We start from the raw sequence: 18,990 nt of genomic DNA, 5'->3' as shown, positions 1-18,990 counted from the left end.
CACACACACACGCGAATAAAAAATAGTTAAAAAATCCAGTCAAAAAATGTTTTTTTTAATATTCTGGGGTCTTTGATTGTCTCTTTAAATCTTAGGATATGACACATCGTCCCAGTAACTCCTTCACTGCACAACCCCAGCTGTCTGTGATTTCCTAGTAATCTCTGATTTCCTAGTAATCTCGTGTATCATTTCTTTTATGTCGATTTCCCCCAGTTGCACTTCTGTGCTTCTCCCAGGCCTTCTTAGTCTGCCGGAGACTGGTGATGTTGCCTCATACTCCCTCCTCATTGGCTGGATCAGAAACCAGCATCTGTAAAGCCTCTTTGTCATCGGATGTCTCTAGTTCAGCTTTCGTGGTAAGTGTGAGGTTTAAATGTTAGAGTTTTGGGGAAGGGAAACCTGCGTGGGAAGTTCCCCTTGTACAGGCCCGTGCCTCCTGGAGTGTCCTGCTCTTGTGTCTACAAAATTATCCGATTTCAAAGGGAGACAGTGGGGTGAACAATAGGACAGGGGGACATAGAGCACTGTCAGTCACAATCAGGTCACGTATTCAGTGTCACCACCTTAATGATTTCCCTTAGAGGAAATCTAGGAGACAGGTCAATGGGATGGGACCGACATGTGCGCTCCTGGTTCAGTTCTGTCAATGGATTGGAGTGGCTGTAGACCCATGAGGGAGTAGCTGTTTCTCACAGTGTTGAGTAAACACTATGTCAAGCTTTGCTAGGGGTGAGGAGGGAGCTGGGGATAGGGGAAACAGCTAAATTCTCTATGACCCGATGAGTCTAAGAGGGCTATAGAATTCAAGAAAAAAAAATGGCACCTGGTCCAGTCTTTCACCCCACTTAATATTCCAAACAAAACCCCAAATCAAACTTGGCTCCTTTCTGCCGTGTGCGGCTGGAACTGGGACCCTGTTCCCAAATCCATGAGTGTCCTTTGGGGTCAGACAGGTGAGCAGGTACATTTCCAGGCCCGTGCAGCCATATTGGTTTCTACAGGGTCTCCTATCGCTATCTCTGGGCTATGCTGTTTCTCTGCCTTTAAGGTGGAGAGCACACACCACTCACCAAGTACATCGCTCAGAAATACGGACTCACCCAGTCTTCACACTGGTCCTCTGAGGTGGTATCACCATTCATACTAGGGATGGGGAAGCCGGCGCAGGAGCACTAAGGAACCTGTGTGAAGTCCCAGGACAAAGATGAAGCCACAGTGGGCACCCCGGTTTCAGAGGAGGGTGATGTAACCGTCTGCCCTGCACCTCTCATTGCTGGTGGGGCACAATACACGCACACACACACACACACACACACACACACACACACACACACACACACACACGCATGCATACATACATACATACATACATACATACATACATACATGCATATGTATTTCATATGACCACTGTCACTACCCACATGGGACAACTGAACGAGTCTGCCTGGACTTTTCCTCCATCTTTCCCCACATCCTGCATGCATCCTGTCTTAGGGATGGGAGTCTGCTGCTGTCACTGAGTGTGCCCTTTCCTCTCAGGTCCTGAGGGGTGAAGTCTGTGCAGACAGCTATGTGGACAGCCCAGGGTCCACGGGGGATGTTGCCTGGTGTCGGCTGGGAGACTCCAGATCCTGATTTACATCTTCAGCGTCACAAAGCCCCTTCCAGGAGCACTGTGGCGGTTATCAGAATCGGTTTACAGGGCGGGACAGTTGCTATGGCTCCCGGTTCAGAGCTTTCAGCCTATAGTCCCTTGGCTCCATCTCCTGGGGTTATAGTGAGGCAGATCATCATGGCGAGACACAGAGGGGGAGAAAACAAACTGCTCATCTTATGGATGCCTGGAAGCAAGGAAAGAGGAAGGGTCCAGAGACTCTATGTCCCCAACGGCTGATTTCCTTCTATCCTCCACCTCCTAAAGCCCCTGCCTTCTCTTAGTAATGTCCTGGCAGGAACCAAGCCTTTGATAGTCTTGGTAGCCATTCAGGACAGAGGCTGTAAACCAGAAAGCGATGTATGTACAGGTTATCACGGACCGCAGAGATGCTTCCAAAATGCATTTGCTTCAAGCCACCGGCCTGCGGCCTGCATTTCTTCTGTAAATGAACTTGAATCTTCTGATGTTCAAATGGCGTGTCTGTGCTCGCTCTGCAGCCTGCATGACTCTTTCTTTGGATTTTCTAAAATGTTACCTAAAGAGAAAAATTGCATAATTATAAAACCCATAATCAATATAACTCATTCTTCAAGAAGAGTGGCTGTGAGGCCCTGCAAGTGCACTTGATGCCTGAAGTGAACACAATAGGGTCCTGGGTGACCCTTTTGGTGACAAGTTGATTACCAGTTTCACACTTGGCCCCACTGACCAAGCCCTGATTTCAGGGGTGCTGGCTGAGGAGAGGGTTTCTTCCTGAGTTCCCTAGAAGGAGTCCACGGCCCTTCTCTCCTGCAGGTATGAACTGAAGGTGTCCCCTGTAAAACTTTGGCCTCTTGTCTTCTGCAGCCAGATGGGGTCTACACTGGCCTCAGTCTAAGTGCCCTGTCTCCACACAGAACCACAGCCTGAGTCAGGAAGGCACCGTGGGATGAGGTTTTGGGATTCCCTTCCTTTCAAGCCAGGGCAGAAATGGATGGCTGTTTTGTGTGAGACAGGAGGGGCATAAACCCTGCCAAGGACTCTACAGAAGGCTGGGCCAAGCAGGAGCTGACAGGAGCCCAAGGCCCTGGTGTTGTAATGTGATTTTAGCCAATCAGCAAAGGGACTCCTGATGACGCTTCTGTTGCTAGGTGAAAAGCCTGTGTGAAGAGGCCTGAGTGAGCTGGAAATCCCCTGTGTGTCACAGGCTTCCCTTCACAAAGCCCAGGAGTTTTCCCCTTAGGGAAGGCGTGGAAGAGGCAGAGGCTGCAGATTATTGCTGGAGGCCTGAGGTGGGGGCTGAGGGCCCTGACAACATCCACCACCATGGTCCCTGAATGGCCACGTTTGTCTGCTAGGCTGTTCCACATCTGAGTTGATGTTTCTCCTTAATGCTCCCTGTGTGGGCTGAGGAGATCTGTGTCTGTCTGAGCACAGCTGCTGGTGACCCATGCTGTCCTCTGTTCCTCTACACCACTGTGTGGTGTGGACCCTGAAAGGCTCACACCATGCCGCCCGAGCCCTCACGGGACGTTCTTGTTGCCATCTCTACCCCTTTCCCTTTTCCCTGGTCAGCTCTGCCCTTAGATCCTGTCCCCAGTTTGACTAGGATCTAAAGTGACAGGGACGGTGTTGTGGTTCACGGGAGAGAGACTTGTTGTTTAGTCATTGTCGTCTGTCAGGCACCACTCCAGCTGATGGATAATGATTCTCAGGAGTGTGTACCTGAGGAGAGCCGCGTTGGGAGCACACGTTGCTGATGCCATGGTTCGGGCTGGCATAGTGGGACAAGCCTGTGGACGTCCCTTCCTGAAGCTGCTGCGTTACACCACTAGCCCTTTGTCCTTGAAACCCCAGGCAGCAGCATCTGGAAGCCCTGAAAGGCTATGGCATTTTCCTCAGCTGACGTCGTGTTTGCAGAGGATTTAAACAGCAGAAGACTCCTTAGAGAACAGTTGGGTTGGTTAACTTCTCCTGTGATTTCATTGCATTACCATGAATGCCGTAGACTCCTGCATAGGGAAAGGCATGAGGCAGCAGGGCTGGGACACACGGCAGCTTTCCAACCTGACATCCCGACCACACCACACTGCTCTTCTTTGTGACCTCTTCAGAACCTCGTGTACAGTGCACAGCATGGGCTTGCATTTTACAAAGAGAAGCTCAGGATTAGAAAGAGGCTCGGCGACTCCCTACGAACTCTGCTGTCTCACCTGAGGTGCCTCAGAGGGTCAGATATAACAAAACATGATCTCTCTGTCCCCCAATACACGTCACACTCATTGCTCCCACTAAAACCCAAAGTATAAGAACAGTAGATTTGAAAAATTATTCCACAGTTGTCTATACTTTTCTCTTTTGGTTCTTTAAACCCCCAGTCCGCAGTTTGGAAAGGTTTACTCTGTAACTGAGAGGAACAGACACCTCCAATATTCATCCAGTAAGGCTCCGTGAAGTAGCAGAACGCGCCCTGCATAGGGAGCCTTTGTAAACCAAGTCTGCCCAGAGACAGATGACAGACTTCAGCTCCAGTGCTGATTGGCTCCTCACTTGGGACCAACCCTAACACTTGGGGTTTCAGAGCACCCTAGGCTACAGAACTTTGCTTTCTGAAGGGGGCACAGCAGGTGTGAGTCCTGGTGACTGCCATTACCTGTTCCTTAGAGATGGCTCTGCAGACCCCCAGCTTCCTCCTCCCAGCAGCTGTGGTTGTGCTGATGGTGCTGAGCAGCCCAGGGGCTGAGGGCAGAGACTCCCCAAGTAAGTGCAGGGCAGGCTCCCCAGAGCCAGCACTCTGGGGTGGGTGACTGGTTGGTTCTGAGGGGCCCTGGGTGCCCTGGGATGTGGGGGTGGGGAATGGCAAAATTCTGATTTTGTAACAGTCTTTTACCATAGATTTCCTTTCTCTGGAGAGAGGGCAAGACTTCATTCTCATTTCTGTGTTCTAATGTAGAAGTTAGGATGATGCTTGCCGCAGAGGGCAAACCTGGCATGTAAAAGTAGAAGGCAGAGTTTAAATCTACCACCAAAGATAAGACAGAGCATGGGGCTGTGCATGAAGAGACAACAGGGTTTACAATACCCACTCCCCGCTCCCCACGCCCAGCATCCTGTCTGGAGGAAAAGTCAGATTCTGAAATAGGGAAACAAGCCAGTGATGGTCTGTGGTCCTGGTGTTTGAGGAAAGTTTCTGAGGTGGAGTGGAGGTTTTAGAGAGGCGAACTCTAGGCGGCTAACTCTGAGAGAAGCCAGCGGCCAAGGAATCTGAATTTTTTGGTGAATTGGAAACGAGGACTCAGACACGGGCTTCGTAAATTGAATTTCTAAGAAAACACTGGGCCTAGAAGGGAAATAAGTGACGCATACTTGGGAGGTGGGGTGGGGGTGCTAGTTCAGAGACCGGAGAGTACTTTATATAAAGCCCTAGCCCTCTAAGCCGGTGCACATAGGTGGTTTCCTTCTTTCAGTTACCCTTAAGATGCCTGGAGTGACCCACACACGCGGGCTTCCCAGAGGCTACCAGGATTCCCATTTGTCTGTTTTGCTCTCCTGAGAACGAGCGCCCCCTATGGGCGAGGTCAGGGCCTTTTGCACACCGTAGAGAATCTCACGGGGCTGGGTCGGGGTCGCAGAAACAGCCGAATATTCTATTTTTATTTCGATCGTAGTTTTATTAGTTCGTTGAGAATTTCACACAGTTTTGGTCATATTCACCTCCTCTTCCAACTCCACCCAGACCCACCCCCTTCTACCCACCTAACTTTGAGTGTTCCCTAATTTTTTTCAAACGCACCAAGCGCGGTTTGTGCTTCCCAAGAAGTATTCTTGTGAGCTCGGTCGCCCACTCCTCCCTTGTTCTTCCTTGCCCGGGTCGAACCGGGTGGAGGCGCCCAGCTCCGGGAAGCGGGGTCCGCACGGGCGAGTCCAGACCCCCTCTCCCCGGTCTAAGTCTGGACCGCGGCGGCACAGGGCCTGCCGGCCCCCAGAGAGCGGTCGCCCCACGCGGGAAGCGCCGGCGCGGGGTGGGGCCACCGTGGTCCCCGCTGTACCCCGGGCTGACCGCGTCCGTCCGCAGGGGATTTCGTGTACCAGTTCGAGGGCCAGTGCTACTTCACCAACGGGACGCAGCGCATACGGTATGTGACCAGACACATCTACAACCGGGAGGAGTACGTGCGCTACGACAGCGACGTGGGCGAGTACCGCGCGGTGACTGAGCTGGGGCGGCCGGACGCCGAGTACTGGAATAAGCAGTACCTGGAGCGGACGCGGGCCGAGCTGGACACGGTCTGCAGACACAACTATGAGGGGCCGGAGGCCTGCACCTCCCTGCGGCGTCTTGGTGAGCGCAGCCGGTCCCGTGGGGGGGCAGTGGGCGGCCGTGGGGGGCCGTAGGGGGTGTGAGGGTGTGGGGGACCGGGAGGGGCGTGGGGGCCGTGGGCGAACACGGAGCAGAGTTCCAGCGTGAGGAGCTGCCGTGGCTTCTTTCCTGCCGTCTGCTCTGCACCACAGAGCGAGCGCCCCCTTGGAGTCTCCCTCCTTCCTCACCTTTGCCCTGTGCGGCCCAGCTCCCCTCTGACCCCTGGAGCGCCACGACCGTGTGGAAGCGGGTTAGCCGTTAGCTTTGGCGTCGGGTGGTTATTCCCCGCCATTCTGTTGCCCCGATTCCCCCTTGTCCCTTTGAGGGCTGTTTGCTGCCTGGCGCTGACCTGAAGACATCACCGCCATTTTCCTCATTCTCTGAGGTAGACTGTGTTGACTTGGATCACACTAAAAGTTTGTGATACAAAATCTGAGGGACTCCTTTCTGTTTCCACTCCCTGACACCCCCAGAGCCTTACACATGACGCCAGTCAAAGCGTCATGTTAGGCATCGCGTTCAGATTTAGTGTCCTACATGACTAATGGCTAACTCGAATGGTTAAGCTTGCTTTCCTCATGGCCTTGTTTGGCAACTGATTCCTCACAGCAGGGGAATGCAGTGATGGCCGCCAGGAATTAATGCACTCAGCTGTGGGGAAAAACAGTCGTAGAGAGTAGAAGATGAGAGAACAAAAGATGCTCTTAGTTCATTAAATACGTGAAGTGTGTATGCTGTTTCCAATTGAAGGGATAACAGCACCCGGCAAGGAGGCTTCTGAAGTAGTGGTGGGCACAATACATTAAAGTCAGTCGGGAAACACGTCTGCCCAGCTGCACATGACAGTCTGAGGAGATGAAGGAAGAATGTCGTACTACAGTCATTTTTGCAATTTTCCCCAAAATTATTAAGTTGAACTCGGAATCAGTTTTTCTTTTGTCTTACCTGTTTGTTTGTTTTAGAAAAAGTTTATTTTTATATTCTTGCATAAATAAAAATTATTTTATGTAAATAAAATATACTTCATTTTACTTACCCATAAATTTAAAAAATAGGCAGAGGGTTTACAAAGAGGGTTTCTTGTGTGCTTCTGGCTGTCCTAGAACTTGTTGTAGGCCAGGTTGGCGTCATAGAGATCCCCCTGTCTCTACCTCCTGAGTACATCACCGCCCGGCTTCTTTTGTTTCACTACATTTCATATTATAGAAGAACAGGGCCGCACCGACTGTTGTTTTCCTAGTGAGTTAAATCTGTATTTGGGGTTGATCTTTATCCTGTTAGACCCTGGTGTTCATTCCACCCTGCCTCTTCCTGTGGGAGTCTCCCTGACCCTCATCACCTCTCACTGCTTTTCTGTCACCCTAGAGCGGCCCAATGTGGCCATCTCCCCGTCCAGGACAGAGGCCCTCAACCACCACAACCTGCTGGTCTGCTCAGTGACAGATTTCTACCCAGCCCAGATCAAAGTGCGCTGGTTCCGGAATGGCCAGGAGGAGACGAAGGGGGTCGTGTCCACACAGCTTATTAAGAACGGGGACTGGACCTTCCAGGTCCTGGTCATGCTGGAGATGACGCCTCAGCGGGGAGATGTGTACACCTGCCATGTTGACCACCCCAGCCTTGAGAGCCCTGTCACAGTGGAGTGGCGTAAGGGAAACTTTTCTTTCACCGTGGGCCCCACATGACATGAAATTTTAGCTGTTATTACCCCATCCCTCCAATGTCACCCGCCCCATCACTTGTCCTGCATGGTCTGCTTCCACCACTGAGCTGAGAGCTACGGGAACCATATCTCTTACCTTTAGTCAGGGATCAGGAGAGCTCTGCCCTAGCTGTCTTGGACCCCCATTCTGGGAGATCACCGCACACTGGGGCCCTGGAACATCCCCTCGATAGCTATGACTGGGTGTTTAGCTCAAGATTGCAGATAAGTCTGTGGGGTGCAGACACCCACATATCCCCTCCCCCACCACTGTGCTCAGAGCTCCTGGCCCTTCCTGGCCCTGGGTCAGAACACAGAAGTGGGTCCTCCCAGTTCCCTTACTTCACGTGGCTCAGGCTGGACTGTGGGCTTTCAGTCAGGGCTGTTGTGACTTGTGGACAAAAGCTGACACTGGGCTCTGCTCCCCAGGGGCACAGTCCGAGTCTGCCCAGAGCAAGATGCTGAGCGGCATTGGGGGCTTTGTGCTGGGGGTGATCTTCCTCGGGCTTGGCCTTTTCATCCGTCACAAGAGTCAGAAAGGTGAGGAGCTCTGGGAGACTGGGGACGGTGGGCTCTGCTGCAGTGGGGAGCTGGGCTGCGGGTGGGAGGACCTGGAGCTCACTCTGTGACCTCTGTCCCTGTCCACCACTCCCACTGGCTCCTTTCTGGAAGCTTCTGGCAATGAGGAAGCGTGGGTCTTGCCTTCCCTCCTTCCTGTGGCAGTTTCATCCACGTGGGGGCTGGCTCAGGGCCTTAGTGAGCACAGTGAGAGGACAGCTCCACCAAGCTGCAGGACCCACCCCCCTCACGGGCTGTGAGAGCCCCTGTGTTTATACCAACACCTTTCTCTATGTGACTTCCCTTCGCAGGACCTCGGGGGCCTCCTCCAGCAGGTAATCACTCTATCAGCTCTTGTCTGCCGGGTGGTGTGGGGGGGAGGGTGAGGGGACGGTGTGAGGCAGCTGTGCCTGGCCAGTCCTGGTTTACAATTTGTCTGTGCTGTGGGGTTGAGAATGTCACAGGCAGTGTCTATAAGAAGCTCTGGGGGTTGTCCCCATCAGGCGTTTGCCACCATTGTTTGAGTGGAGCCCGAGCCATGGGTTTAGACCCCAAGATGTTGCCTGCTCTGTGCCCCACACTGGAGACTGTGACCGTGGGTGTAGACAGTGTCGGGAAGTAGAGTGGATGTGGAGGCTGACGGTCCTGCAGCAGAGACAGATCCCTCTAACTTACCCAGAGATCAGACCTTCCATATTCCTTGGGAGGGTGGTGGCTTCTCTTCCACTTCCCACACATTGTGTCCAGTGAGGCTCTGTGTCCCCTCCTTAGCTAATCTCACCATTGCACAGGTGGTGGGGAGGTGGTGGCATTGGCCAGAGCACCAGCCATCTTTGTCTAATTCTGTGGGATTCCAGAAGAGTGGTATCTCTATGACATTCCAGTGACTGACCCCCCTCCCCCTCCTGTGACCCCCCCCCCCCACCACCACAGGGCTCCTACAGTGACACCCGAGAGTGTTTTGATTGTGTTTGAAGAGACATGGGAAACCTGCCCCCATCTCTCGGCATCAAATCCTGCAATTCTTCTGTCCCTACAGAGCCTGAGCAGTTAGCAACCCCTCCCCCTACCTCTCTGGGCAGATGCTGGCCTTGGGAACAGACAAAAGGCAGCCTTCTCCAACCTCAGCATCACATCAGAACTCATGCTCCCTCCCCTTTAGCAACCAGCGTTTCTCCAATGCAGATGGCTCCTGCCCTTGAGGCAGGAGCCAATATCCTTAGTGATAAAAGCCCATTCTCAGACTATGGGAAAGAGGCAATTAAGTATTAAGTGTGCTCAGACAGCAGTGATCACTTGTGAAATACCCTAACTTTTGATAACGGAATGAGTTACTTCTTCCCAGGTCAGGAAGGTAGGTCCCGTCCATCATCCGTGTGTGTGTGTGTGTGTGTGTGTGTGTGTGTGTGTGTATGTGTCTTGTGTGTCCCCCCCAGCCCCCCCTCCCCCCAGCCACTGTCTGAACAGGTTTGTTTTATCAGGGTTGGAAGGACAGCACTCCTTTACCCCCTCCCCAATCACGTATCCAGCTTAAGCATACTCCTATATATGTCACAAGCCCCTTGACCCTTGATGTGAGCATCACATTCCCAAACTGCGAAGCAGGGAAGGCTTGCCATCTGATCCGATCTGATTTGGGTCAGACCCGTATAATAAAGATTCTCTTTGTTCTTGCATCGGACTCACAATTCCTGGCAGTCTCCTGGGGTTCCCGTGAACTGGGCATAACATGTTGACTGCCTCAGACTGTAAGGCCTGTGTATCCCTGCTCTGAATTCCTGTCTGCCAGCCACTCTGTGATTCAGAGTCTCCGTGGTGCCAGGGAAACCACCAGCTCAGCTCTTGTGATCTCGAGTCCCCAGGTCTTGTCTGTAGCTCTGCCTCTGGGTGATTCCAGAGGCTCCATCTGTGTACGGCAGCACCCCAGCACCCCAGGCTTCCTATCTCCACTCTGTAGTACAAGCAGTTTATTTGTAAGCAGAGTCGCCTAGCTTACAAATAAACGAGACTCAGACTATGGTTATTTTATTTGGCTTTGATAATTACTGGGGGTGGGAGCACCCCTTAATCTATGTTTTTTTTTTTTCTTTTCTTTTTTTTTTCCGGGCTGAGGGAGGACCCAGGGCCTTGTGCTTGCTAGGCAAGCGCTCTACCACTGAGCTAAATCCCCCAACCCCTTAATCTATGTTTCTAACTGTTGTCCTGGCTACCTCCCTTGCATTGTACCCCAAATACTTGCCATATCTCTGGACCATGTGTGCATCTCCCCACATGGCAGCTTCCTCTCCTCCCCTCATTCTTCCTCTTCCTCCTTCTCCCCTCCAACCAGGTGACTCAGAACCCTCCCACCTCTAATCCCTCCAGTAATTGGCTGTAGCCAATTTTATTTAACTCAATAGTTTTAAAGAATGGACAAAATTTGCACAACAAATGCTTGTAACCTTGAGAATTCATTCGTAGGCTTAGACTGTCAGGTACAGAATTTAGCATCGTAGTACACAGCAATAGATCAGACCTCAGCACACGGTCCCACACGGGCTGCTGATGCACCTTAAACATTCACCTCCATTTCATAATTAAACATAGTCTGAACTGTTTGTGTCCTGAACCTCCATAACTGAGCAGGGTGGGTGGGGTCACATGGACTAAGTGGTTTTTACTATAAAGGGTACCAGAAGCACCCTGGGCTCCGTGTAGGGTGGACAGAGGAGGCAGGCACCAGCAGTCACGGCCTCCTGTTCAGACTTTCCCTGTTTAGTGTGCTGGTCTCACCCCAGCCTCCTTGAGGCTGGTGAGGACACAGCAACTAAACATGGAGGACAGTGTTTCCACATGTGTCTGTGAGGTCACACTGACTCACTGAGGCTCACCTTCATTTTTGAAAGATTATAGTCGGGGTGGGGGATTTACCACAGTGGTAGAGCGCTTGCCTAGCAAGCGCAAGGCCCTGGGTTCGGTCCCCAGCTCCGAAAAAAAGAAAAAAGAAAAAAAAAAAAAAGAAAGATTATGAAAGATTATAGTCTTTAAATAAAGGCACTTTTTGTGGTGGCAAATGATAAAACCCCAATTTGATCTTTTGTTGTTGTTCTAAGGAAGCTGGACTAGACACATAGCTGATGAGACAGTCACCTCCCCTCAGATGTTCCTCCATCTGCCCCGTCTCCCTTCCCAGCATCTCCTGTGTGCACATGTGCCCTGTGCTGTGCCTGCCCAGTCTCTGACTCTGTGTCTGGTTTGCTGCCCTGAGCCTTTTCTCTGTGTTTCCCTCTGTCTGCTCCTGTGCATCTCTGTTTTCTTCATCTCTCCCGTTACCTCAAGTCTCATCTCTGTGTATTTCAGACTCTGTTGTATGTCTACCAATGCTTTCAAAATTTTAGGGAAATCTTTCCTGATGAATCCTGTGTAACACATGCAGTGTTGGAAAACTCCATCATGTACACAAGGATACAAACAGCTGCCACTGTGCCCATCCTTCTTATTAAGGAAGTGAAGCTTCAGACCCTTAGCATGGAGACAGTTATCTATCACAGAGCCCCTGGATCTCCAGATTTCCTCACAGTGTGTGTGTGTGTGTGGGTGTGTGTGTGAGAGAGAGAGAGTGTGTGTGTGTGTGTGTGTGTGTGTGTGTGTGTGTGTGGGTGTGTGTGAGTGTGTGTGTGTGTGTGGGTGTGTGAGTGTGTGTGTGTGTGTGTGTGGGTGTGGGTGTGGGTGTGTGTGTGGGTGTGTGGGGGTGTGTGTGTGTGTGTTTGGGGTGGTTGCAGTGTGGTTTTGGGGGTTTCTGACGTTTTGTGCTGATGATCAATTTGGAATTCATCGATAAACTCTGAATGAAAGGTTTTTCTACATTCAATCAAAGGTGGAAAAATCCCTCTAAATGGGCTGAAGTCCCAGATGGGAAAAAACAATCCTAAAAGCAAAGAAGCTTGGACGTTTGTCTTCCTCCTGATGGTGGACTGCTGTGACCTCCCATCCTGCTACAGACCTTCCCAGTCACAAGCTCCACATCGGTAAGCAAGAATAACCCCTGACTCCAGTAGCTCCCTGTCAGGTGTTTTGGCAGAACAATGAGAAAAGTAACTAATGTGAAACCTGACAGAAGTGGGACAGCCATCTGTGGTTCTTCATCCGCTCAACTGGAGAAGACAGCTCACATCGTGCCATAATTACGGGCACATGGTATCATTGCTGACAGGATGAGCCCCTATCCCTGTGAACATGGAACTAGCTTGATTCAGCTACATTCTCTAACTGCCCTAGGAAGTCACTGCATGGGCTGGAGCACACCTACAGGTTTTCTTTTCGATAGCACAGATGAGCCCATACACTTGATCTAGATAGAGCCCTTCTCATTAAAGTCAGAAGTATTTAGTGGCTTTAAGGTCTTGGGACATAGTTGAAGAACCAGGAAAAAGGACTATATCCTTTACTAAGCTTACCCAAAGTCCTGAGGAGGCTTACACTGACTTTTGCAAAGATGATCTTCAGCAGTGCTAAAACAGCATGAATCAAATGTAAAATGTGTTTCTTTGAATCTTTAGCTTTGAAAATGCAAATAAAGTGCAAAAAGGAATAAGACCATTAAAAGCTCAAGGTGCCTCACTAGATGGATAAAAGCTACTGCTTTTAAGCTATTAGAATCATCAAAATATCCCACCATAATTTGTAGTAAACGTGGAAAGGGCAGAGATTGGGTTAATAAATGCCAATCAGTAGGAGGTGTCCTAGGCAACTTCTTATTTTCAGGGAACCAGAAGAGGGGCCTAGCCTGGGGCCCAAGAACAAAGAACACAAACCGACAATATCCTGTCAGCAATGGAATATTTCACCAACAAGGCATTCGGGAGTGTAAACTCAGTATTGGAGATTTAATGCACACCAGTAGGCTGCTCTTGACTTTGCAGTGGATAAATATCTTACAGGAACAGTAGGTATAATTTCTGGAAGTAGTTTCACAGCTCAAGGGTTTATTATACATCCAGGATGAATAGATGAAGATTATCAAGTGTAGGATGATGTCATTACACAGGTGAAGGGAGGTACAAGATAAAACGAGGACTGTCATTGGACAAGAATGGCAGGAGAAAAAGTTTGAGGGAAGAGGAGGAGACTGGAACAGGAAGAGGAGAGAAGCCTTGGAGAGAACATGGAAACTGATGTTAAGATTCCTCTTTGTACCTTTACAGGTTGTTATTAATGTTCTTAAGGGATGGATGTGCACAGGGCTTTGTATGTCTAGGTGGGCAATTATATCTTAGCAATTGGATCAGAGGTCATTGTGTTGTGTGTTCTTTTATGTGGCGATTTGACTTTGGGAGAGTATGTGGCAGCCAGAGATGCTAGGCCGACACGGAGTTGGGATGTATGTTTCTGGCATGGTGGCAACCTGCCTTGGGAGCTGGATGGATGGAGAGATTGTTGCCAGGCTCAGAGAGAAGCCATCCTCAGTGTGATATGGGATGGAGCAGAGCGGGTGAGACGCTTTGCTGGCTGAGATGAAGACATCTACCAGGTATCTTGGGACACTACGGTGCCAGATCTAGTGCAGGGTAAGAGACAGCATTTCTTATAATTTTACAGCAACAATCATGGTGAAATTAAAATCATGGCTTATGTTAAGAAAACCACACAATTAGCACCAGGTGACAGCATTGCTCAATTACTCCCATATCACAATGGTAAAGCAGTTCCAATAAATAGGACAGGAGGATTTGAAAGCACTGGGAAGAAAGTATTTTGGCAAATTGTTATTAATGATGAAATGGCAAAATGGTTAAGGTTAATGGTTGTCTTAGTTTGGGTTCCCATTGTTGTGAAGTGATACCATGACCAAACAACTCTTGTAAGGACAACATTTAATTGGGGCTGGCTTACAGGTTCAGAGGTTCAGTCCATTATCATCAAGGCAGGAAGCATAGCAGCATCCAGTCAGGCATGGCACTGGAGAATAAGCTGAGAGTTCTGTATCTCATTCTGAAGATAAACAGGGAAGACTGGCATCAGGAAGCTAGGGAGGTCTCAGCCCACACCACATGTGCTTTTACTCCTCCAAAAAAGGCCACCTTCTCAACAAGGCCCACACCCTCCAACAAAGCCACACCTCTTAACACTGTCACTCCCTGGGTCATGCATATTCAACTACTACAATAGTAAATGATTGAAATTGAAGGCTTAGAGGGACACTGGGCTGAGCTGATGTATTTATAATCTTGGAATCAAAATTGGCCTTTGCAAAAGAAGTCTCAGTTTATGGGTATTGGAATGCTATTTCGTAACTAATAGGTGTTTGATAGAATTATACCTTGGGCCATAAAGCCCGTGGAAGTTAAACCATTATGTGGCATAGCCATAGAATCCATGGGGAAGGGATTTGTTAGAACAATGAGGGGAACTCAAATTAATATTCCTCAGGAAATTTCAGAAACAGCCCATAAATGATGTTTAAAATGGGTTTATATTACCAGAAAATTTGGAAAAAATTATAAAGACAATGCAAGACGTCATAAGCAGGACCAACCAGAGTTGGCGCAGAATTTAGACTAAGGGCCACTGCTAATAACACTATGGTCTACTTGCTAAATTGGCTAGCCAATAAGCCTACTCGTTAAACAGTGGACCCTTAACAAAAAAGAGGATTTACGACACTTGAACAAGAACAATTGGATGCTAAACATGTTGAGGAGTCTACTAGTGCTTGGATTTCTCCTGTATTTGTAATAAAAAGAAAATCTGGGAAATTGACCACGTCAATGGATTTGAGAATTGTAAATAAAGTTATTCAGCCTATAGGTTCTTTGCAGCCTTGAATTCCTTTACCTTCTAAAACACACAGAGATTGGCCCATAATAGTGATTGACTAAAATATTATTATTACTATTATTTTTTATTTACTATCCCCTTGCAAGAACAAGACAGGAAAAATTTTGCTTTTATTGTGCCCGGGTATAATAATATTAAACCTGTGGAAAGATATCAATGGAATGTTTCCCTCAGAGAATGTTAAATAGTCCAACAGACGTCAATATTTTGTGCAACAACCGCTAGAGTAATTTGTAAACTATTACCTCAGTTCATTATTTACCATTTCATGTGTTGCAAGTTATTCTGATGCTGCTATATATGCAAATGCTAAATTCTGTACCCCAAGATCTGGTTGTTCAAAGACAAGCAGATCCTCATGCATATCAGCTTTTGTTGTATAAACCTTTCCCCCAAGTTATCCATGATTGATTAATAAAGATGCCTACAGCCTGGACTTAGCAGAAGAGAGGGGGTAGAGCAAAAAGGTTCGGGCTTGGGGTCTGAGGCAGGGACCAAAAGGAGAAAAAGGAAGGCATGGGGAAGAAGGCATCATGGGGCAGGTGAATTGTGAGTGCTTGGCGTGCAGGCCAGCCAGCTGGAGTAAAGTGGCCCAGAGTGGAACATGGCAAGTTATATCTCCGATTTTGATAGGGAGGTAATCAAAACAGCATAGAGGTTTGTGGGATGTTGTCACAGGTGAGGCAGGTACAAGATAGAATGAGGCCTGTCATTGGGCCCGAGAAGGAAGGGTGGGCGGAGGAAAAGTTTGAAGGAAGAGGAGGGATGGGAATGGAACAGGAGAGGGAAAGGAGGGCTAGGGACAACATGGAAGCTGGCGTTGGTTCTCTGAGGGTACCTGTACAGGTTGTTATGAATGTTCTTAAGGGATGGATGTACAGGGCTTTGTATGTTTAGGTGGGCAATTTTATCTTATCAATTGGATCAGAGGTTATTGTGTGTTATTTCATGCAGTGATTTAAGTTTAAGAGAGTGTGGTTAGAGACACTGGGCTGCCACGGAATTGGGATGTGTGCTTCTGGCGAGATATCTAGCAGATATCTTGGGGTACTGTGGTGCCAGATCTAGAGGGGGTAAAAGACAGCATTTTATTTATTATAATTTTACAACAACAAGGGTTGATATTGAAAGGAAAAAGTTTAAAATTGCCCCCTAGACAAAAGTTGAAGCCCTGGAACTGCCTGTTCCAGGAACTGGCTGATCACAGAAAGAGTAATTGCACCAGCTGGTTCAGCCACTTTGTTCCAGGAACTAGCTAACCATAACAGCAGCTGACCATAATAGCAGGAACTGGTTAACCATAAAGTTAGATTAAAATCTTAAGAATAATCATGAGAAAAAGGTTCTTCCTTGTGATTTGGTATGGTTTTTCTTTAATACCCCTTCTCCCAGCCATTTGAGGTCGAACTCCTCTACCTCTGCATGGGATCTGAGTCTCGACCCAGTGCACTAGTTTCTGTTGTCCCTATCAATAAACCTCTTGTTGATTGCATCAAGATTGGTCTCTTGTGAGTTCTTGGGGGGTCGAGTCATCCTGAGACAGTGAGGTCTCCCACTCTGGGGTGTGTCTTTCAATATCTATCCAGCACTGCTCTTTGGGCTTATTATAAATATAAAAAAGTTATGTGCCTTTTATTTAGGAACTAAATGATCTAAGGTGGGTAAAAACCCCAAATAATATTTACCACAAGATACATTGATATTTTATTGGCTGAGTTCTGATACAGATACTTAGGGAAAAAAACATTTAATGAAACATGAAGATTTTTATTTTTACTGGGGACTACAGATTATGCCTAAAAAAATAGGGAAGGAAATTCTATATATGAATTATTTGGGTTTTGAACAATTAAAGGACTTAGAGAGATAAATTAAAATTCTTTAAAGATTTAAAAAAAAAGGAAGATATTAACTCTCTATGCCCTACTATTAGATTAACCACTCAAGTGTTAAGTAATTTGTTTCAGGAAAACCCTGCAAGGTGTTTCAGAATTTAACAATTGGTGAAAATTAACAGCTGAGGAGAAAAGGTGGCCTAGGTAGAAAAGAATTACAAGGTGCCTAGTGGACAGATGAGATCTAAACTTGACTATATTTTAGTTATTCTGCCTTCACTCATTTTCATACTAGGATAATGTTACAAAAGTGGCTTTGAACAGTTCTAGTTAGCATGTAGTATGGCCCTTATTACACCTTTTAATCACTGGCTGGAATGCAGACAAGCCTTAGTACCTTTAATCCCCAACAATAAGGTGTCTTAGTTTGGGTTCCCATTGTTTGTGAAAGACACCATGACCCAAGCAACACTTATAAGGGACAGCATTTCATTGGGGCACAGCTTACAGTTTCAGAGGTTCAGTCCATTATCATCATGGCAGGAAGCATGGCAGCGTCCAGGCAGACATGGCACTGGAGAAGAAACCTAGAGTCTTGATCTGAAGCCAACCAGGAGAGACTCTCAGTCCAGCCTAGGAGGAGGTTTTTCAATGCCGTCTCCAAAAAGTGACACAGTTTATATATAATTTTTTATCCTGCAGCAGAAAACAAATCAAAAATTGTTAATTTTTTAAGATTTCAAAAAAACAGAGTAAATAATTCAAATTCAAGTAGACTCAAATTGGGTTTTAGGTTTGGCTGAATCACTGCTAAAAGTCTGTCATGCAACCACTCACATATAATGAAACGTTTATTTATTTTTTGAAAAAATTTTCCTAACTTTTAAAATCCCAATTATAAACTAACACGTTTCAGTGTGAAAATTCACTAATTCCCAGGAGGAGAATATGCAAGAGCACTTTTCTCTGTTGAGCTGTGCACGTCTTATATAAAACAGTATGCACAGGCAACTAAGTAAAAACTTAGTTCTAATCATTTTGGGTCAAAGTAACTGGCCAGCCATCTGGCTCAAGGTTTTCTGTACTAAACCCCAAATACAGACTATTTCCCATCATGGTGAAAATGCTATTTGTCCAGATGTTGTGGTGCATACCTACAAACCCAGGGAGCACAATAGAGGCAGGACTGAGTTCAAGATGCTGTCTTACTGGCCACACTGTATGGGGTGCATATTTGTATTCATCTCTCACGTGCTATATAGTAAATCTGAAACTACATTTTCCCTTGGCTGTTGGGCTGATGGATTTGGGCCAGAACCTCACACCATACCAGGAGTAATCTATCACTGGGTCCATCACAGAATAGAATTCTTTCATTTTTTGATTAATTGATCACCACCAAAACCCTTATATAAAACTTATTTATTGGGGTTGGGGATTTAGCTCAGTGGTAGAGCGCTTGCCTAGGAAGCGCAAGGCCCTGAGTTCGATCCCCAGCTCCGAAAAAAAAGAACAAAAAAAAAAAAAAAAAAACTTATTTATTGCCAAGTTGAAAGTTTAATGTGAGAATCCACATTCATTAAAAACCACTAAATCATCTCATGATGTCTCCTTTTTTTTGTTGGATCACTTTTTTTTTTTCTTTTTTTTTTCTGGTGCTGGGGACCAAAACCAGGGCCTTGCGTTTGCTAGGCAAGCTCTGAAATAAATCTAACTTGATGAATCACACAAACAGGGTCCTCAACAGATTAGTACGTGTGCTCAGGTGAACAAAATGCCTAATATGAAGTGGGGAAGTAGGAAGAATCTGGGCTTCATCTGCAGTTTGATTTTGTGACATTATGATTTTAGAGGCCCACAATTTCTTTTGATAGCTTATTTTGTAGAATTTGTTTTATGTACAGAGCAGTTTGCTACATTTTCAAAACTTACCTATCCCTCTCAGCTGATATAGTAAAAAAAAAAAAAAAAATATCAGAGCAAAAATATTCAGAGTAAAATTATTTAGCTATCTCTTCATGCTGGTGAGTAAGGGGTATTTCTAGCCACTGAGTGCTGATTTAAAAACTCAACATCT

General features: G+C 47.5%; 2 protein-coding genes and 1 pseudogene across 2 annotated transcripts in view; 1 reads left to right on the top strand and 2 right to left on the bottom strand.

Annotated features, from left to right (window-relative positions):
- The window catches only part of LOC116887415, a 496,132-nt pseudogene that overhangs the window by 376,896 nt on the left and 100,246 nt on the right, over positions 1-18,990 (bottom strand).
- The window catches only part of LOC116887417 (RT1 class I histocompatibility antigen, AA alpha chain-like), a 431,868-nt gene that overhangs the window by 327,053 nt on the left and 85,825 nt on the right, over positions 1-18,990 (bottom strand). The gene's annotated exons all lie outside the window — the stretch shown is intronic.
- On the top strand, positions 4,241-9,627 carry LOC116887423 (rano class II histocompatibility antigen, B-1 beta chain). Its single transcript, XM_032889039.1, has 6 exons — positions 4,241-4,402; positions 5,718-5,984; positions 7,368-7,649; positions 8,134-8,244; positions 8,574-8,597; positions 9,196-9,627. Exons 1-6 carry the CDS (start codon positions 4,309-4,311, stop codon positions 9,207-9,209), a joined length of 792 nt encoding a protein of 263 aa, XP_032744930.1. The 5' UTR covers positions 4,241-4,308; the 3' UTR covers positions 9,210-9,627.

This window comes from Rattus rattus, chromosome 18, assembly GCF_011064425.1.
Source record: "Rattus rattus isolate New Zealand chromosome 18, Rrattus_CSIRO_v1, whole genome shotgun sequence".
Taxonomy (NCBI): Eukaryota; Metazoa; Chordata; class Mammalia; order Rodentia; family Muridae; genus Rattus; species Rattus rattus.
This window is presented reverse-complemented; position numbering and strand designations above follow the sequence as displayed.

Coding starts and splice junctions, on each gene's coding strand:
- LOC116887423 (XM_032889039.1), top strand. CDS start 4,309: ATGGCTCTGCAGACCCCCAGCTTCCTCCTCCCAGCAGCTGTGGTTGTG. Junction 7,650..8,133: donor CCCTGTCACAGTGGAGTGGC/GTAAGGGAAACT, acceptor TCTGCTCCCCAG/GGGCACAGTCCGAGTCTGCC. Junction 8,245..8,573: donor CCGTCACAAGAGTCAGAAAG/GTGAGGAGCTCT, acceptor TTCCCTTCGCAG/GACCTCGGGGGCCTCCTCCA.